This window comes from Mesocricetus auratus, unplaced genomic scaffold (genome assembly GCF_017639785.1).
Source record: "Mesocricetus auratus isolate SY011 unplaced genomic scaffold, BCM_Maur_2.0 Super-Scaffold_4256, whole genome shotgun sequence".
NCBI classification, from domain to species: Eukaryota; Metazoa; Chordata; class Mammalia; order Rodentia; family Cricetidae; genus Mesocricetus; species Mesocricetus auratus.
The window spans coordinates 79,228,652-79,249,883 of record NW_024429182.1 but is presented as its reverse complement, the minus strand read 5'-3'; the positions used below and the strand labels follow the sequence as shown (position 1 = coordinate 79,249,883).

General features: G+C 43.0%; 1 protein-coding gene across 1 annotated transcript in view; it reads right to left on the bottom strand.

Annotated features, from left to right (window-relative positions):
• Positions 1–1,601: 1,601 nt before the first annotated feature.
• The window catches only part of Dnah3 (dynein axonemal heavy chain 3), a 162,522-nt gene continuing 142,891 nt past the window's right edge, over positions 1,602–21,232 (bottom strand). The window contains exons 54-61 of the mRNA XM_040755449.1: positions 20,265–20,509; positions 17,850–17,966; positions 12,908–13,062; positions 11,037–11,204; positions 9,326–9,468; positions 6,768–6,972; positions 5,231–5,368; positions 1,602–3,388 (exon numbers count right to left, since the gene is read on the bottom strand). Coding sequence (XP_040611383.1) covers positions 3,035–3,388; positions 5,231–5,368; positions 6,768–6,972; positions 9,326–9,468; positions 11,037–11,204; positions 12,908–13,062; positions 17,850–17,966; positions 20,265–20,509 — 1,525 coding nt within the window. The 3' untranslated portion in view covers positions 1,602–3,034. The remainder of the gene's footprint in view (positions 3,389–5,230; positions 5,369–6,767; positions 6,973–9,325; positions 9,469–11,036; positions 11,205–12,907; positions 13,063–17,849; positions 17,967–20,264; positions 20,510–21,232) is intronic.

The following is a 21,232-nucleotide window of genomic DNA, read 5'->3' as shown; positions in this document are numbered from 1 at the left end:
GAGAGATGGCTCAGTTGTTAAGAACATGACTGTTCTTCCAGAGAACCTGAGTTCAATTCCAGCTACCCACATGGTAGTTAACAACTGCCTGTAACTCCAAGATCTGACACCCTCACACAGACATGCAGGCAAAACACCAATACAGATAAAATAAAAAATAAATATTAAAAAATGTAAGGTCAACCAGGCAGTGGTGGTGCACACCTTTAATCCCAGCACTCGGGAGGCAGAGGCAGGCGGATCTCTGTGAATTTGAGGCCAGGCTGGGCCGACAGCCTCCCAAACAATACAGAGAAACCCTGTCTCGTAACCCCTACCCCTCCGCCGCAAAAAAAAAAAAAAGGGTTTCTCTCTGTACTGTCCTGGAACTCACTCTGTAGACCATGCTGGCCTCGAATTCAGATCTACTTGGCTCTGTCTCCCAAGTGCTTGGATTAAAGGTACTGGCCACCACATCTAGCTGAGGGATTTTTCTTAATTAAATCATTTGAAGTGGACATATACCTTTTGATGTGGGAAGATCTTCCTTTAATCTAGGCCACACCTTCTGGTGATAGCCTATATAAGGGACACAGAAGAAAGAAACTTTTGCTCTTTGTCTGCTTTTTCTCACTTTTGATTTACTGGCATTAGAGCCTACTTCTTTGGGATTCCAGTGTATACTGAAGACCAGCTGAGACATCCATCCAGTTGGACTGAACAACTACTGGATTCTCAGACTTTCCATTGGTAGACAACCATTGTTAGACTAGCTGGCCCATAGCCTGTAAGCCACTATAATAAATATATATATATATATACATATATATATATATATATATATATATATATATATATATAGAGAGAGAGAGAGAGAGAGAGAGAGAGATTCAGTCTGTCAGTACTGTTCCTCTAGAGAACCCTGACTAGTACACCAGGTTTGCCTGATGTCATCTGTTAGTTATTTATAAGCAGAGCTTGCTGCTTCCTATTGAGTTGACTTCTGGCATTCTTTGCCCAAGACTCTAGCCTCTAATTCGCCATGATTTCTGAAGAACATTTTCCCTTTCCCAGGAGGAAGCATTATTACCACATTGACCCCAGCTGAAAGTGACCTCAAATTTAGACTAATCTTGGTTTTCAAAGTAGAGGAAATATTTTAAATTTCAAAAAGTGTAATCCATCATACAAAAACATTCTGTCCTTTGACCCTTGAAGAATGAGACAGTCCTTGTCTCTCTCAGATTTTCAGTGCTGAGTGAGGTTGGAGTTAGATAACTATAATTAAAATTCATCTCTTCTCTTAGCAGCCCCCTCATACCGTTCTTCTACAGCCTGCAATGTGACTTACCTACCATCCCAAGAGTTAGGGTTTGGATCCTAACCATCATTCTATCTCATGTGACTGATCCACTTATTTGGAATGATACTAGATATCATTCTGATTTATCTACATATTGAAAAATTTGTATTTCTTTCTTGAAAAACACCTTTAGTAACAACTTTGAGTAGGAGTATACTTTCTTACTGTCTCTATTACCATACACTTACTCTTTCTGGGCACTTGGAAAGCTTGCTCATCTCAAAATTTGCTTGACACCATGAAGAAATTGAAACTAAAGTTTTTGGAATACCTTTATTTCATTTGCTGAGGCTTGCCACACTGAGGAAGATTCTCAGGTCTTGAATCGAGGCATTTGTTTCTAGCAAAAGAGGCAGAATAGCCAGACCATACACATTAAGACTAACAACCTGTGTCTGCTCCACTCTGAATATTCCAAGTAAAGCCACTTAGAGTCTAAAGCTATATGAAAGAGTCAGGGAAAAATACATCAGGAATTTGGTGTTTTTGTCTCTCTCTGGATTTTCTGGAGAGAAACAAGGATGGAAATTCCTTGGACAGAGTCATGTGGCTGGAACTACAGTCTCTTTCAAGAGTCTACATCAGAACAGCCAAGTCCTTGGCTAGGAGGCAGTATACATGAATTCAAGAGCTGGAGAGCCTCCACCTGCCTGTGAAATGCGAACGAGCTGTGTGGTACTCTTAGACAGGTTCTTTCCTCTTCCTGAGCATCTATATGGTGAGGACAATTATTTCCAGGCATGGGAGTGAGCAAGTTAGCCACAGGCTTGGGCACAAAACCTGCATGCAATAGGCAAACAACAAATAGGCTACTCTTATCTCAGAAGTTAGACCATTCATGTAACTGATAGAAAAGCAATTGAAACTTAGCTGGGAATTGTAGTTTAGTGGAGTGCTTAAGGCCACGAGTTCAATCCTTGGCATCAAGCAGTAGCTGAACTTGTACCATTGACTGACTGGAACCTAATTAGCACCGGTAAAGTAGAAGTAATGATAATCCTTCCCTCCTAAGGTTGTGTAAGATGTGAGAATAAAATATATTAAGTGGAAACTGGAGTGGCTCAGTGGGTAAGAGCACTTGTTGTTCCTGCAGAGGACCTGAGTTCAGTTCTCAGAACCCTCATAACCCACATGGCACCTCACAACTATTTGTAACTCCATTTCCAGGGATCAAATACTGTCTCTGGACCTCCTTGGGTTCCTGTACTCACATACACATTCCCGCATTCAGACACATACACGCAAAAAGTCTTAATAAAATATACCAAGAGCCTTAAAAGAAAAAGTTCAAGCCATTCTAAACCTCTGATGGGGCCTTGATGACTGTACAAGTGTGTCAGTCAGGGAAAGCAGTGACTGAAATTCTGTGGCAGCTATAGCAAAACCCAAGGTGAGGAAAATGACCCCAAGCAAGCTTAAGTCAAGTGACCACAAGTCTAGGTGGACAGTGACACTATCTGTGTTCCAATTTAGTAGCTATCTAGTTTGGGGGATTACCTTCTCATGGTTTCTGCTGCCATAAAATGATGACAATAATAATGATCATAGCCTACCTTATAGGACTGCTGTGAAATGTCAGGCTCTATTGATTATTATATCACCATCACCTTCATACTATACAATTTAGGAAAGAGAGGCTAGTGGTAATGGAGAATGAAATGCCATTTACTCTCAGTTTTGAGACACCTGACATCAGTTATCCAGCTGGCACAATGAGGCCACGCCTCGGTTTATCCAGTGCTTCTGAGGCATGTCTGTCGGAAGTTCAATGGACAGGACATAGTTAGTAGAGTGGCCAGTAGTAGAGAGTATGCCTCTGCGGGCACTTGTCTTATACACTGGACACACGTAAATGTCCTGATGCTGGAATAATGCACTCTCCCCAGGTTTCAGCCAAATGATGGGCAATGGGTCATAGAGGATTTTGGGGAGAGATTCTCCAATCTGCATTGTTTTCCTGTCCCAACGCGCACCTTCAAGGAAAAGCCCTTTGATGTAGGCCCCATCTTCTGGGCTGTTCTCCATAGTTGTTTCTTGTGTGGTTACCTGAAGGAATGGAAAGCTGTGAGTTTCATAATCTGATAGATTCCTTACATGTGGTGATAATAGAACCACCTGACTGCCAAGAACTGGGCTTCTGTGATGAGTCTTATCAGATGTGACCCAAGTCTGCTTCCTAAGCAGCTTCCTGCTGTTATATATCTTGAGGACAGAGAATGCATAAAGTGGGAGTCAGGAGGCCACACTGACTGTAGCTTACTGACTTTACACAATTGCATCTCCCTTTGGAGACCTTGAACTAGGAAATAAATGGTTGGATTCTGAATTAGAGGCTAGCTGATTAAACAGTTCTGGGGTGAGAGGTGAAGTAGGTGAATAAATTTTTGGTGTAGTTTTTTAAAAAATAGTTTTGGTGGTTTAAAGACTTGCCCTGACTAAGAACCAGGTCGTAGAATACCTGAAAGTGCAAAGGGCTGGCTGGTGTGCTGGTAGGTTTTCAATGTCAACCATGTCCCAGTGAGGGTTGCTACATTGGGCTGGCCTCTGAGCCCAGTCTGTGAGGGACTGTCTTAATTGAGGTGGGAAGGCCTCTGAACATATGGAACATCATTTCATGGGCTGGGCCCTGGACTGTATAAGAGAAGGCCACCGCGAACTCAGAGATCTACCTGCCTCTGCCTGCGAGGTGCTAAGATGTTTGAGGAAAACCTGGTATATAGAGTGATTCTCAGCATAGCCAGGGCTAAGCAGAGAAACCCTGTCTTGAAGGAAAAGCGGGGAGGGGGTGCATAGAGAAGGAATTGAGTACTAGAAAAAACATGCATGTGTTTCTCTGCTTTTGAACGTGAATGTGATGCCTTAAGTCAGAGGTGCTCAACCTGTAGATCTCCACCTTTTTACAGGGGTCACCTAAGACCATCAGAAAACACAGATATTTATATTGTGATTCATAACAGTAGCAAAATTGCAGTTATAAAGTAGCAATAACAGTAATTTTATGGTTGGGGATCACCACAACATGAGGGAACTGTATTAAAGCATCACAGCATTAGGAAGGTTGAGAACCACTGCCTTAAGTTCCTGCCTTGACTTCTCTACTGTGGTGGACTATAACTTGGAATTGTGAACCAAACAACCCTTTCTCCACAAAACTGCTTTTCCTCAGGGTGTTTTGTCACAGCAACAGCAATGATAGAGAGGTGATTCCTTGGATTCCTCCCTTTAAAACAGAAAATGGTAAGGATAGTAGGGAATGATAAAGAGCTTGTTGGACCAAAGGGTTGCAAGCTCCCTTTATCATCATTGTAACTCTAACTGTAATCTTTTCTGTTGTTAATGAAATGATTTTTCCATTTCTAAGGACTATTCAAAGACATTCTTCCAAGTTGCGGATGCAGAACAGACAGGAGGAGGAGGATGCTTTCATTTTCCTGCCATGCTGGTGACAGGATTTTCCTTTGGAAAGATGAATTCTCTAAATATGTATTATTGTGGTGTGTGTGTGTGTGTGTGTGTGTGTGTGTGTGTGTGTGTGTGTGTGTGTGTGTGTGTGAGTGAAAGGCTAACTCTGCAGAGTCAGTTCTCTCCTCTCACATTCATATAGGTTCCTAGGATCAAACTCAGGTTTGCATGCAGGTCCCTTTGTCTGCTGAGCTATCTCACTGGCACCAAATTCCTTTTCCTATACACAGGAACAAAGGCTAGGGAGTGCTATGATTCTATCAAAAATAGCTTCTGGAGCCACTGTACACCACACTAAATTCTTTATTTGTTCCACTTCAGAAGCATCCATTCCTCCACACAACCAAATATTTGCAGGTAGAAGCCATGAGCAATACCATTTTCTTAGGTTGATCCCCTAGTTGTCCCAACCCACGAGATTCCTACCTCAAATTCAAATCCAATTTGGTCAATGGGGATGGTGTATTTCCTGGCATAATTCTGAGAAACTCCTGTCAAAAAAGACTGTGTAAAGTAGAATCCAGAGATCCAAAAGACCACAGGAGGCCCTTTAATGATCCATTCCTATAAAGCCATAGAAATCAAAATTGAGAATCTACAGTGAAACATCAATAATAGGTTAAATCAAAGTGAGCATGGAACTGGAGAGATGGCTCAGTGATTAAGAGCACTTGATGCCTTTGCACAGTACCAGAGTTTAATTGCTAACACCTGTGTCAGGCAGCTCTTAGCTATCTCCAGGGATTCAGTTCCTTCTCCTGGCACCTGCACACATATGTGTACAATAAATGGACACGCACACGTACGTAATAAACTTTTCCTTTCCTTTTCCTTCAAGATAGAGTTTCTTTCTGTAGCTCTGGCTGTCCTGGAATTTACTATGTGGACCAACCTGACCTCGAACTCAGAGATCTGCCTGCCTCTGCCTCCTGAATATGGGGATTAAAGGCCTGCACCACCACCACTTGGCAAAATTTTATGTGTATGGGGGTTTTGCCTGTCTATGCCCCACATATACATGACTGGTACTTAAAGACGCCAGAGAAGGTGTCAGACTCCCTGGCCCTGGAGTAACAGATAGTTGTGAGCCACTATGTGAGTGCCAAGAATCAAATCTGGATCCCCCTGGAAGAGCAACTGGTGTTCTTAACCTCTGAGCCATCTCTCCAGCCCAATAAAATACATCCTAAAAGAACTAAGAGGAGTATGGAAATGAGCTTCACAAAAAATCTTCTTTGCTTTTTCATTTTTCTTGAAGCAAAGAGTCCTCTTGGTTTAATATGGACTTTCTTACTTTTGAAATGAAGGTACAAAAAACTGTATGTCTACTCTAAGCATGGATGCAAAGCTAATACTGGGAACACGGTAGGAAGTGGTAAAGACTACAGCAGGGCAATATATGTACTGAGCAACAGCTACCATCCCCAGAAAGAAAGGCCATGTACTGATGCTGGCACATTATTTCAGGTCTTCTGCGTTTTGCCGGAATATACCTGCCCCACTCTCACCCCCAGTTTGGGATATTTTTGTTTGCTTTTCTATATTTTTCTCTTACTAGAGGTTGAATTTAGACCTCAAAAATGCTAAGCAAGTACTCTACCATAGAGCTATAGCCAAGACCCTATGTATAAAATTCCAATGCCTATGTATCAGCTCAAAAAGTTTCACACCTCTAGACAGTCTTAATAAATATATCCATTGGCCAGTTATGCCCCATAGGCCTCCAGCTTGTGACTTTTTTTTCTAGTTTCTACTCCCACTGCTATGGATTAATATCTCCAAGGACTTTGAAAAGTCTCTCTCTCCCCACTGACCCAGGTCTTGAAAGGCCATTTCCAAATACCTAAGCCAGGATGCTACACAGCTGCTAGCCCTCCTGCCTAACTTGTATTCTTTTATCTCAGAATGTCATCTCCACCTGAGAGAGCACACCAGGCATCCAATTACCCAGACTCCCAGGTACCTGGAAGAAGGCCAGGCGGGCCAACAGGTCAGCCACATAGCCCCCCAGGGGCTTCAGTGATGGGTAGGACTTGGCAGCCCACATCGCTGGCACTTTACCCACAAGCATACTATTGAAGACGTCCTCCAGCTCTGAGGACATTAGGACTTGCCCTTTGATGGCACGGCCAAGATCAATAAGACTTCTGCGAACCACTTTGGTCAGCCTGCAACGATAAAGGAGCAGGCTGAGCCTGGCTTTTCAGGGTCCTTCTGTCCAAGTACACCAAATATGTTCCTTTTATCTTTCTCCCCATTCAAAGGTCAATGATAAAGAGGCAGATTCAATCACCCATAACACTGCCATCTAAAAATAACTTCAATGTAGATCTTTCTTTTTTCTTAAGAGACACAAAGCATGTTTTTAATGAAGTCATTCTGTATTATCTTTCTGGAATCTGTCTTTCTGAGCACATAGTGAAATCTTTCCAATTCAGTGAGTCCTGCCTTAGTCTCTCAAGTGCTGGAATTGCAGGCATGGACCACTACAAAACACAGTTCTAAATTGTCCTGTTGCTGTTTTGTATGTATGTGATGCATGATGTGTTGTGCACATGTGTAGAAGCCAGAAGTTGATTTTGGGTGTCTTCTTCTATCACTCTCCACCTCATATTTTTGTGACAGGGTCTCTCACTGAACCTGGAACTCCTTGATTGCCTAGACTGACTGGCCTGTGAGCACAGGAATTCTTTGCTTCCCTGTGCTGGGATTACAGCTGTCCATCATCAGGCCTAGCTTCTGTGGATACTGGGAATCCAAACACAGGTTTCCATACTGGCAAAGAAAGCACTTTATCACTGAGCTATCTCCCCAGCTCCTAAATTATCCTTGTTTGTTTGTTTTGTTTTTGTTTTTTTCTGGACAGGATTTTTCTGTAACTGCCCTGGCTGTCCTAGAACACACTTTGTAGACCAAATCAGCCCCGAATTAACAGAGATCCATCCACCTGCCCCTGCCTCTCAACTCCTGGGATTAAATACATGGGCCACCATGCCCAGCTAAATTGTCCTTTTTAATGCCTTATAACATTCTATTTTATTAAACTGTTCCCCTACCATTGGAATATTTTTAAGATGGGCATGGTGCTACACACCTTTAATCCCAGGATGCAGGAGGCAGTAGTCAGGTGGATCTCTGTGAGCTCAAAGCCAGCATGGTCTACATAGTGAGTTCTAGGCAACCAGGGCTATATAGTAGGATCTGGTAGAAAGTAAAAGAGAAAGAGAGAAGAAGAAAGAAAAGAAGATCGACTATTTGTAGGTTGTTGTCATTTATAACCAACATTGCTAGAAAAGTCCATTTATATATGCTTTTGTGTGAATTTCTAATTGCTTTATTAGTAATAGGTAAAACTACCTATTTCCTATGCAAATTTGATAAGAGTACCTACAGTTCAGAACTTTCAATCTGCATTGCCGAAGTTGTTCTTTTACAGCCTACGAGGTGTATACCTGAGACAGGGCAACTGAAGGGCAGCCTGCAAGTGGGCAAGACTGCCTGCCTCTCTCTGACCTCTCCATTCTGAGGCCGGGTTCAGCTAGAGGAGTGCAGCTGATTATGGAAAAAACAAAAAGCAAAAACCGTCCACCAGAAAGAGCTTGTAGAATCTCAACCCAATGGACAAGAGTGTGATCGAATGCAGAATTTCATAGCAGGGGGAATTCAAGACTCATATCAGACACATGTGCTTGCTGAAGAGTCAAAGAGGCAAAACTATTGCCCGAGGGACTGTATCACAGATCTCTAGTACACCTAAAAGACAAAATTACAGTTTTCCTATTGTCCTTTGCTATTCTGTTCTTGCAACTATAACCATTGTTAAATGGTTAAGTTTTTAGTACTCAAGGAATACTTGCCCCAGAAGACAAAGTCATAGATTCTTGAATCAGAAGCTAAACTGTCACCTAACCATTTTGGACTTCCCTTGTCACTGGATGGATACACAGAAATAGGTAAAATGGAAGGATGCTAGAATACTATTGAAATGGGGGTTTATTGTTGCCCTGTTCTCTGCTATGGGAACAGCATTGATAAAGGCCAGTGAAGTTCCTGGTTGTCTGAGGCGAGACTGAAACATAAAAGGGAAGGCACTATAGCTGGTGTCTGGATCAATGAGGACGTAGCTCATCTTGCGGAGTTTTCTCGAATGTAAAGTAGTGATAGAAATGAACAATGCCATATCACACTAATTGTGTATGGTTCTAATGAGATCTCTGAATAGTGTTTGGAGCCATACCTGACACTAGAGGTTCATTCAAAATAGCTATGATGACTTCTTCTGCTATTAGCTGTGCTTGGTATTGATTTGAATTTGAGTCATGGGAATGAAGGAGAGAGAGGGAGCAGGAGTGATTTAATATGTAGTCAACCCATGCTGGGATCATTGTGTTTTAAAAACAGCTCTCCTCTTAGGCAGGACAAACAGCTTTCTCTGCACAGCAATAGCTTGTCAAGTGTCCCTTTTAGTTACTACTACACGAGTTCCAACTTTCAAGATCCAGGCAAGATCATTAGGCCCACCTGTTGAATCTGATGAGCTCCTGCCTTAGCACAGTATTCATAGACTCATTATAGACCACGGGGTACAACTTCATCACTTCTTCCAGATTAAAGTCACTAGGAAGCTTAGACAGTACATCCTGGGCCAGCTCTTCAACCACTTCCTTTAAGTACAGAAAAGAGAGAGGGAGGGAATGAGAAGTAATGCCAGCAGACGGGGTATTTGGGGATGCTTTAGTCCTCCTTGGGAATGTTTCCACAGAAACCAATTCTGCCTTTGGGGGAGAAGAGGGCACTCATTAACTCACCTTCCTTGGAGAGGACATCACTCCTTTGTCCAGAATGTGAAAATAATACGCAATGACAGCCCTGTCCTTGTAGCTGTGACCAGACAGGGCATCCTTGATCAGGTTGCCTCAGGGCAGTACAGAACACTGGCCTTATCTTCAAGGTCACCCCCAGTGAGAATCCCCCACAGCTGTCATAGTTGGGAGCTCTTTCTCAATACCAGTGACACTTGGGAAGGTAGTAGGTCAATCTTTAATATTGAGCAAGACAAGCCTGTGGCACTGGGATTAGCCAAGTAGGGAAGGGAACAAACCCAGGGTACCAAAGAGGACAGACTGTGAATATGGCGGAGCCACGTAGCTTCCCTACTCAGTGGGGCTGCTTAACTGAAAATCAATTCCTTTCCTACCCTATATCAGGACACCAACCATGCTAGTGTGACCATACCATTTATACCGCTCGGAGTAAATGAACCCGGTTAGCAAGGTTCAAACCTGACAAGTGTTGGATGTGCCACAGCTCAAAAGGAGAAGAAGGGGAAGACAAAGAGAGTCAGACAGGAGACACAGTTCTGAGTCTTGCTCTCCCGCTGATTTTATGAAGAACATGAAGCTGGCTGGTCACTTCTTTTCAAGGTTCACTTGAGAAAAGTGTTTTGGTTTTTTTGTCACTTAAACACTGAATATTGTAGTCTTGGCTAAGTGTGCATTGGGACTGTTAGAAGTTCTGTGGTTGTCTCCAGAACACAAAATAAATGTTCAGTTACATGGCGGGAAAATTCTCTTTTCAAGTTTTGATGTCTTTCTCTTTCCATTCCTTTCAAACAGAAAGTTTCAAATTGGTGCTACTTTGACAATTCTCTAACTGTCACAGATCCCTCCTTCCCCTTAACAAGAAACCAGCAAGGCCTCCACTCTAGGACTTTGGCTAGCAATATCACTCAGGAAGAACTTAAGACATAGTTTGTCGTCTTCATTCCCTCTCCTGACCCAATCACAACTTAATGGAAATTTACATTAGGTCTCTACTTAGAGTTTTTTGTTTTTGTTTCATTTTTACACACAGGGTTTCTCTGTGTAGCTTTGGAACCTATCCTGGCACTAACTCTGTAGACCAGGCTGACCTCAGACTCACAGCGATCCGCCTGCCTCTGCCTCCTAAGTGCTGGGATTTATACTTACAGTTTTGACTTGCAATTGTTAGAATAAATATTTCTAAGCAAAAGTACATTTAGTTATAGGGGCTTTATGATATAGAAAAGTTTATGAAGTTTTTTTTCCAGAAATAACTGGCATTTTGGAAGCTGCTTCCTTTGTGTTCTGTGTTTGAAGACCTAGCAGCAGGGCCAAAGTGCCTATGCCAGAGACATATGCCAGGCCCTCCTGTCCTGCCCCTCTGGTTACCAACGCAGTCTAAAAGGCCTACCTGATGGAAGCCTGCTTACCTGAGGGGACTTTCCACTCCCTCCAGACTGTCTCGGGAGGGTCAATAGCACTCCTTGGAAGAGCTGATTGGTTTCCTGGTTGTCCTTAGTGATGTCAGCATTCTCATGGAGGCCAAATACTTCAGGGTGTGCTGTGATGGGGAGGGTCCTGAGATACTCAATGTAGGACTAGAAAGGAAATCTTCAATTGATATCAATGTAGCGACCCTGGGGTCCAAAGGTGACTCAGCTTGACTAAGCCCATCTCAAAAAGAAATCACATTGTATCAGTAGCACTGCCTCCGCTTCCTAACCAGGACAGGTGCGTAAACCCCGGGCTATTCTTCATACACTTTTCTGGTGAGTGTGAGAGCAGGTAGACTTGAGCATTTTTCTTCCCACAATGACCTTCTCTCTTTTCCTAAGTAATTGACTTTAGAGTTGCATAGATCTGAGTTTGGATCATAGTTCAATTGCAAAGTAACTGTAACCTAGAGTCAGTTACCTGAAATCCCAGTTCCATTATCTGTAAGTGGGGAGACAGACAAGCCCATAAAGAAGAAGGCTCATAGCAGGAAGAACGGGGTCTTTTCATCCTTCCTGTTTTCATATTTCCTCTTATTTCTTTATCTAGTTGTTCTGTCCTTTCTCTTTAGCCATTCTTTTTAAAGATAAGGTCTTAATATGTAGCGCAAGTTGACTTCATATCTACAATCCTGCTTTATCTTACTGAGGGCTGGGATTATAGCTTTGTGCCACTATGCCCAGCTTTCCCACTGTCACTTTGGGGGGGCATTGTGTTTTATCTTATTTTCCTCTTTTTGTTAACATATATTTTACTTATTATTTGAAAACCTCACATAATGTACCCTAACCACCCTTACCTCCCATTCCTCCCAAGTCTAGCCCACCCTCACCCTCTTGGTCTCCCCCCAAAAAAAGATTTTTAAAAGATTCAATTTGTATTGTCCACATAGTAATTGGAGCATGGTCAAACTCCCAGTAGCCAGCCACACAAAGAAAAGTGAGTCTCTCCTCACCTGACCGCTGTCAGTAGCCATTAATTGTGGAGAGCTACACCCCAGCAATCCTACCACCATTTTCAAGAGTTCTCCTTGATGGTTTCCTGCCTAGGCTGCTACTCTTTCTCATGGGTGGGGTGGGGTAGGGGTTGTCACAGAAGCCCTCCAGGTATCTTCTTCTCAACTGCTGTTGTTGCCTTTTGAAACCTTATTTCACTACTAAGCCTTTGCCGTCCTGTGTTTGTATCCGTGTGTGTGCGTGTGTGCGTGCGTGCATGCATGCGTGTGTGTGTGTGTGTGTGTGTGTGTGTGTGTGTGTGTGTGTGTGTAGCACATGTGCATGTCTGTGTGTGAGTGTAGACATGTATGTGCCATGGAGTACATGTAGAACTCAGATGACAACCTTAGGTTTGGTCTTCATCTTCCAACTTCTTTGAGTCAGGGTCTCTTGTTCTTCATCACTGTGTTTGTCAAGCTAGCTAGTCCATGGGCTACCAGGGATGCTCCTATCTCTGCCTTCATCCTGCCATATGTGTGCTGGGATTGTAGGTGTATACTACCATACTTGGTATGTAGATTCTGGGTGATCCAAACTTTGATCCATACACTTGTGTGCCAAGCACTTTATCCACTGAGCATCTCCCAATGCCCACAAGCCTTCATCTTAACTATCCCACTACTCTAGATAGAATCCATATCTTAAAGATCTGGTATTCATTAAGTAACATCATCTCTCTTGAAGGCTCCATGGAGAAATAGGAACAGATTATGGACCCAAATAAGGAAGCCCAAGGCTGAATATCTGGACTTTCCTTGGAAATCTTGTAGCCCCTAGCTTCAATCTGAGAGCAAATATAAGGCATCCTTTACCTGGTAAGGGCCATGGGGAGGGATGTAGTAAGCATCTCCAGGAGCAATGTAATAGTGATCTGTTTCAATTTCCTTACAGTAGAATGTGGACAGGAGGGACAGCAGGAGACGCCTGTCTTTGTCATCAGTCACTCTGCCTCCATAATTACATTCCCCTGGGGACAACAGACAGCAGAAGAAGCTGAGCATGAGGAAGAAAGGTTGTCATGAACTTATGCGTTAGCTTTGAGCAGCAGTTTCTTCAAGTCAGGAAGCCCTATCGGAGCACAGGTGGTCCAAGGACACAGGGTTGCTGACACTGTACTCAGCGTGGTTGGAAAGGTCTTTCGTGTATTATGGTGCTTATCAAAAATAATACATTTTCCCCGTGTCTAGAATTAGGAAAAGAGTTTATCTGGAAGAAACTGATATAATCTTCAAAAATTCTACCAAAGAGCTATTCATGTTAAGGAATCTTCCAGACAGGTTTTTTTCTTGAGTATTTAAGTATGTACATTATGAAATGTGATTTAAGCTAAAGACTAATTCCATCCTGTCACTCTCCTGTGGTGATATTTTGTTTGTAATCTAACAAATAAAGCTTGCCTGAAGATCAGAAAAACAAAGCAGCCAAGCCACTAGAGTTCTTACCTCTATCAAGGCTAAAACCAAAGGGGGGCAAACCTGCCCTCAAAATGACTGCAGACTGCAATGTTCTCCACCAAACCTCAGACTACCCTGAGACTGCACTGAGCTCCTGCCTTATATTCCTCTCTAGTGCTGGAATTAAAGAAGTGTCATTCCAAGTGCTGGGATCAAAGGTGTGAGTTCTGTTTCTCTTTTAAACTGATTCACTCTCATGTAGCCCACAGAGATCCATCTGCCTCTGTCTCCTAAGTGCTGGGATTAACTGTGAGGCCAGCTCTGTCTGTCCTCTATGGCTAACTAGTGGCGTGTGTGTGTGTGTGTGTGTGTGTGTGTGTGTGTGTGTGTGTGTGTGTGTGTGAGTGTGAGTGTCTAACTAGTGGTTTAGCTCTGCATTCTGATCTTCAGGAAAGCTTTATTTGTTAGATCATAAACAAAATATCACCATACCTTTTCTAGATCAGAAGCAGTGATAACTGCCAAGACCCAGTTTATAAAGCTGTGGGTAAGATGAGATGGCCCTTACAAACACATACTTTCAAAAGATGATATCTTCTACACATACTCTTTTGAGGTATAACTTTCTCGACTCTAAGCCACCCCCTCCTCATCAACCTCATTCTATGGGACCCAGACTTCTGTACTCAGATTTCTATAAAAGTGAATTAGATAATTCACCAGGGGTGGTGGCACAGGCCTTTGATTCCAGCACTCGGAAGGCAGAAGCAGGAGGATCTCTGAGTTCAAGGCCAGCCTGGTCTACATTATGAATTCCAGGACAGTCAGGGCTACACAGAGAGACTGTGCCTCAAGAAAATAAACATCCACATACAAGGGAACCCAGAAAGGTGGGCTTATTTCCAAGTTCAACCATTTCAGGAAAGAGCAATTAGAATCAAGTTAAAGGGGGAAGGTAAGCGGCCCAAGTTGGAAGAGCCTCAGTGCCTAGGAGGTAGATCCCAGACAGGTAGTTAGGGGACTAGAAGCTCATACTGAGTAAGGTGAGTCCTGCAAGAGCAGCTGCACTGTGAGCCAGGCCATCTGGGTCTTTTCAGCTCTCTACGAATGTCCCCAGGCCTTCAGCAAAGTTCAGCAGGAACACACCACAGGTGGTTCCAGCTATAAGGAAGCTTATATCAACCCTGAAACTAGATACAGGAGTAAAAAGAATGGGAGAGTGGTCTTTGAACCAGGTGAGGTGACATAGGTTTTTCACTTTGGAGGCTAAGGCAGGAAGATCACAAGTTCAATGTCAGCTTGTGCTACATAGCAAGATCCAGTCTCATTACAAATACCCCATTCCTCTCCAGCAAATAAACAAGAATAGCATCCTCCTGTTCCCATGCTGAGTGCTGGAGATATCTGTAACCACAGCACCAGGTGCAATCAAACGTCTTTATCCATGAATTTTCCTGCATGGAATACACTTACAAGTTCTGGGTTTTATGCTGATTAATGCATGTCCAGCTCTTTATAGCTACATTTTTTAGTAAGTACATAGGCTCCTAGAAAGGCTAGAATGTCCTCTAAATTCTTTATTGTCCTTTCTACAGAGCTTACCAAATTAAGAGCAGACAACTTCAACCCATCTCTCTTGAATGCTTTATTAATGAAACCTGTGTCTTTAGCTAATATGGGTGGTAAATTCCAATGCTCACTCATATCTGGTGCCTGATGATTACTCTTTTTTTCCATACAGGCCCATAGGAAGGCTACCTTCTTCTGGCCTCCTTGGAATTGGGTAGAGTCAGATGACAAGTTCTTGAGTCTTAATTGCTAGTGTAACAAGAAAGCATATTTATCGAGATGACAGCAAAAATCCTGGCAAAGCTTTTACTGTGTACCCAATACATAAGACTAACAGCAGAGACCTCTGTAGATGTGCATAGGAGTGAGCAAGAAGTAGACCTCTGATGGAATTTGCCACTGAGATTTGGGGACCGTTTCCCCAGATTAACTAGGCTGCTTATGCTTAAGAGCACAGTTGGAAAGGGGCTGTCCCCCAAGCTGGCTGGCACAGTCAAGGCAGGTTAATTTATGACCTGCAGGCAGTATTCTACCAAGACCATCTTCCAGAACAATTCTGCACTCATTCTATGGGTGAGGAGCCCTGGAATAGCCTTGCCTGCAAAGCCCACTTCTCTTTTACCAAACAAAGATCCACTGTTTTGTCTTAGGGGCACTGAGTTAAAGTCAAGGTAGCACTGTATTACTGAACTGCTCTAATGAAGGGTTTTCAAACTTTGTACTATCATGTTGGACTGGACATTTCTTTGATGTGTTGGGGGCTGTCCTATGGACATTATGGAATGTTTAGCAGCATATCTGGCCTCTGCTCATTAGATATGAGTAGCATTTCCCCTTAATTATGAAAAACCAAAACACCTCTAGATATGGCCAAATATCCAAAGAGGTATGGCAAAAATGCCCAGAGTGCAGTATTACTTCTCCAAGCCTTGGTCTCCTTCATTGCAGAATATGGTTACTGACATGGAAATTTCAGTCGGTGTAGCCAGAGCATAAGCATAAAGGGTGTGATAGTACTTGGTGCAAGGATCTAGACACGTGCGATCTTGAAGATGCCACAGACTTTCTAGTGAGCTATGTGTGAACTTTTGGCCATGTTACATCAGTTAATCCAGCTCATTCTAGTTTCTCTCCTGGCTCTGGGATTATATTCTTTGAGGACAGCAAGCAAATTTTATACTTCTGATTTCTTCCATATTGAGGACTAGTATATATTGGATGAACAGGGTACAAATTACTTAAGAATTGTTTTGATCCAAACAGTTTATACAGTTCCCACTTCAAGACCCTATGTTGGAAATACTCATCTTCCCTCCCTCCCTCCTCTCCTCTTTCCATTTGTAAATTCCCTACTGAGTCCTCACACCCAACTCTTCTTAAAAAATTCTAGAAGTTTTCCAGGATCAACCCCCACCCCACCAATATGTAATCGTGGTATTGCCTTTCTGTTTTAAAAGTGTTTATCTTTCTTGAAAATTTTACAAATTCTTCATTTATGTGCATGGGTGTTCTGCCTGCATGGATATGTCTATGCACTATTTGTGTGCAGTGCCTGAGGAGGCCAGAAGAGGGTATTGGATCCCTGAACTGGGTTACAGACAGATGTTAGCCACCGTGTGGGTGCTGGGAATCAAACCCTGATTCTGTGGTGGAAAGGGTCCCTGGAAGCATCAAATGATCATGTGAAGTAAGAAGGAAGTTAACCAGTGTTGGTTCAAACTTCTGGAGTCTGACACCAAAGTCAGTTTATTTTAGACATATTTAAGTTCAGTACAGTTTTGGAGAAAAGTTTCCTGGTAACAATTATCCAAATCCCATGTGCACAATAAAGCAAGCTTCAGGCATGAAAACTCTTGAAAAGTACATGTGACCTCTACCATGAAGATGGGTTCTATAGCTTAAGAGCCTAAGATCTGGTATAGTCCCTGACAGAAATAGCATAGAGGTCACCAGGCTATAAAATACATGTGACATCTTCCCCTACTGCCTGAGAAGCAAAGTTAAAGATAAAGGTCTGGGGAGGGAGAGTCTGGGGTAAAAATTCTGGGGGATCTGGGTGGGGCCTGGCTCTACAGATAGCAAAGGTCACCAAGTCATTAACAACATCCACTCCTAGCTTTCTGGGTGGAAAACAGGTTTACATTTCCTCCATTGAGGAGACAACCCAGTGTGATTAACATTCCTGGTTTCCCCGAGTGCTTATTTTTGAGTACTTGTTCCCTTCACAGTACTGTGGCAAAACAGCCCCTCTTTCTCTTACATGTGTGTGTATGTGCACATATGTGTGGAGGCCAGAGGCCAACCTCAGATATCATGCCTGCTCAGGCACTGCCCACCTTGTTTTTGAGGTGACATCTCTCACTGGCCTGATATTTGCCATTTCCACTAGACTACTGACTAGCAAACTCTAACCATCTGTCTGTCTCTGCCTCTCTGACATTGGAATTACAAGCACATGCCTAAGCACCAAACTATTTAATGTGTGTTCTGGGTCTTTTTATGTGTGAACTCAGGTCTTCTTATGTAGCAGGCACTTGATGGACCAGGCTATCTCTTCAGCCCATAAGTGTTTCTGTTAGTGTATTTAACACTGCATTGCCATTTGTTCATTTACATTCTCTACCATCTTAGACTAAGCCACCTGACCATTGAAGCCTATATCTTAATTCTGATTTTGTTTTTTATTGTATCCAACATGACAGCAAGCATTAGCAAAAGACCAGTTTTTTTGAATGAATGAATGAAGGAGGGTACCAGAATATTAGGGCAGCAAAGCTCTGTCCATAAATACCTGTCAGGTAAGTCAGAGCTTCAAAGGGCACCTCCTTGTAATCATTGAGAAACATCTGGATCTGCCGCATGCTAATCCTAAGGTCAGACTCATTGAATTCATAGGGGATGTTCCAACCTGCAAGAGGCAGAGAAGAATTACAGGTTTCGGAGCTGAGAGTTCTTAATTTCCACTCAGAGACTGAGCATGTAAGGTCAGCATCATTGTGGATCAAGGGCCTCTTTCAGCCCTGTGAGTATCCAGCACCCAGCCAACTATTTGCCTTGATTTATTGCCAACATGGCAGCCATTCTGCCTAAGAAAGCATCCATCCTAGAATTGGTTTCCTTATGGATCTCCCCATTTGTGAAGGAAATGTTAATATCCTGGGATCTGTGAGACAGGATTTATTCAGCCTGCCTGGAAGATTGTGGTAAAGCACAGGCCTCCAAAAACAACATGGATAGCATAGCTGAGAGCAGGAGCTATGGCTGGGCGGCCAGTGGGGTTGGTTTGGAGACTTCCTGCACTCACGGAAGAACTGCATGGACAGTCTTACAGAAATTGCCACTGAACTTCTGGGGTTAATGATTTCACAGAGGAATCTTTTTTCAATTAAAAAATATTTTTGCTTCATGTTTATGAGTGGTTTGTCTGTGCACCATGCATGTGCCTGGTGTTTGCAGAGGACAGATTCTAGAGGCATTGGATCCCCTGGAACTGGAGTTACAGATTTGTGACCCATCGTGAGGGTGCTTGGAATCGAATATGGGTCCTATGCAAGAGGAACAAATGCTATCAAACATTGAACCATTTTTCTAGTCTCTTGTAATGAAATTTAATTTCCTCCTAAACAATCATGCTCAAAAATGCAACTCAATAAAACTCATGTACTGGAAAAAGCAAAATGGGATAGTTGATTTTGAGACAAATCATTGCATAGATCTCTGGAGTTCTGGTGTGTGTAAGAAGATGGGTTTGAAGGGGGAAAGATAGGGGTAGGATGGGGGAGGATGGGGTAGGAGGGGAGGATAGGAGTGGGAGGAGAAGGATGGGATAGGAGGGGGATGATAGGAGTGGGAGGAGGAGGATGGGAAGGGGAGGAGGAGGGTAGGGTAGGGGTGGGAGAGGGGAGATGGGGTAGGAGAGAGATGATAGGAGTGGGAGGAGAAGGATGGGGGTAAGGGTAGGAGGGAGAGGGAAATGTCAGGGGAGGAGGGGCAGGAGTGGGAAAGGGAGGATATGGGTTGGAGGGGAAGAGGGCTTGTAGAGTAGAAGAGGGAGGGTAGGGGTGTGAAGAGATAATGCATGAAAGGTGGGCCCCAGGCTGTCCCCTCCCTTCCACTCTCAATGGACAGTCACTGGGCCTGTGGGGCTACTGGGGTTGGAGGAAGGGAATCACCCAGAGGATCTAGAGGAGTGGGTGAGGCAGTGGGGGAAGGGAGTGAACAAGAACAGAGCATGAGGCACGTGTACGGAGATGTCATAATGAGGCCCATTAATTACTGTGTGTACTAACTTTAGAAATTACTTTTTTTTTTAAAAAAAAGGAAGGAATGGAATAGTCAGAAAGAACCACCATGAGGATGGTTTCCCTCTGGATCGACCCCAAAGAACTGATAGGAGTCCCACAGTGGGTCCTTCCAAAGCTACTGAACAAGATCAAAAGCAGCCCATAGGTGAGACAGGTTCATCCACCACGGAAGACAGGATGACAGCAGTTTTATAGTTTCTTAACAAGGTTGTTTAGTTACTCACTAGTTAGGTTCCATTGATAGATAAATGCATTATGATTTTTTAAAATACAGGCAAGTTCCCAGGTATATTTCTTTCATAATTATGCACATGTAAAGACAGTTAATTCAAATACTGTATGTTCCTGGGTGACAACTCTCTGGAGAATGGTTACTATGCCTTAAGTGAGTATGTTCCATTCATTATCTACTTCACTAGGTGGAGGTCCCCTAATTTTGGAATATCACTTTTGTGTGTGTTCATGTGTGTGCCTCAGATGCCATCCATCTTACTTTTTTGAGATATGATCTCTTACTGGAACCTGGAGCTCCCCAGGCTGGCTGTCCAGCTGGCTGAGATCATGCAGCCTACCTCCCCAGCACAGAGAAAACAGATGCATGCCACTATGCCAGCTGTTTATGTGGACACTGGGATAGAACTCAGGTCCTTGTGGTCCCATTGCCAAGTATCATTTTGTAATTTTTTGCATCGACTTGGCTTTCAGGGTGCCATATTTAGAGAGGGGAAAAAGGATATCAAATGATATCCCAGACAAATAACAGTTCATACTTAGCATAAATACTTGCTAAGCCATTCCTAGAACATGTGAATTATCTTTCTGGCCACACCATCTCAGTGCAAACCTGTAGATTCCACCTGCGGTCCATCCCCAGGTCACTTGACTGTGCTGTCATGTCTCACCTAGGGCTCCATAGTTCCTCCTCTCTTGGACAATGGCGTGGAAGAAGCAAAGTCCAAACAATAGTTTTTGCCAAATAACTGGCTTTGCACAGCTTTGGAAGAACACAGGGTCTGAGACCGGGTCATTGAGGTAGGAACGCAGAAGGTTGGCCCTGAGTCCTTTTGGGGGCTCGTTGGTCATTTTGATTCCATTCTGGAGAATGATGACAGGAAACTTCTCTGATGGATAGCTAGTTAGCCAGAGTCTGGAAATACAAAAAACAAAAACAAAACACACACACACAAAACCTAGTTGCTCAGTGTAATGCAATAAGCTCCCCTGGTAAATAATAACAAAAATAATAGCTACCATTATTAACCATTATCACAAATGACGGAATGATAAATATTTAAATATTTCAGACTTGGTGGGCTTATACATAGTGCCTGCTCAAATGAACTAGATATAGATAGTATGTGAATTACATGAGTGTTTTCAGTAAAACTTTATGTATAGACAGTGAAATTTGATTTTTGTGAGTCATTAAAATTTTTTTCAGATATTTAAAAATTAGATGGCAAGCCATATCAGAAATGCAATAGGTTGGATTTAGCTCACAAGTCAGTCTTATTACCTGGCTTAGAAAAAGACAAAACTGACTGAGTTGAAAGTGAGTTTAAAGCCTGTGTGGTTCTACTCTTCAATCTATGAATGCAACTGCTATTTCCATTTGATGAAAACTCCATGAAGTCCAGAAATCTGTACAGATTACAGGAGTAAGCAATGGTGCTAGACAAATGATATTTTCAACAGCAATAATTATTTTTGAAAGTCTTGCTATGTCTTATCTAGTGATTGAGCCTGGGCCACGGGCCCATGCATAGGAGTGACTTCCCTAATGCTATGCAGGTTACATGCTCTGGCAGTTGCCTGTGAGTGGAGGCTTATAGGCCAATGTAATAGCTGGAGGAGTTGTGTCCCGTGGCAG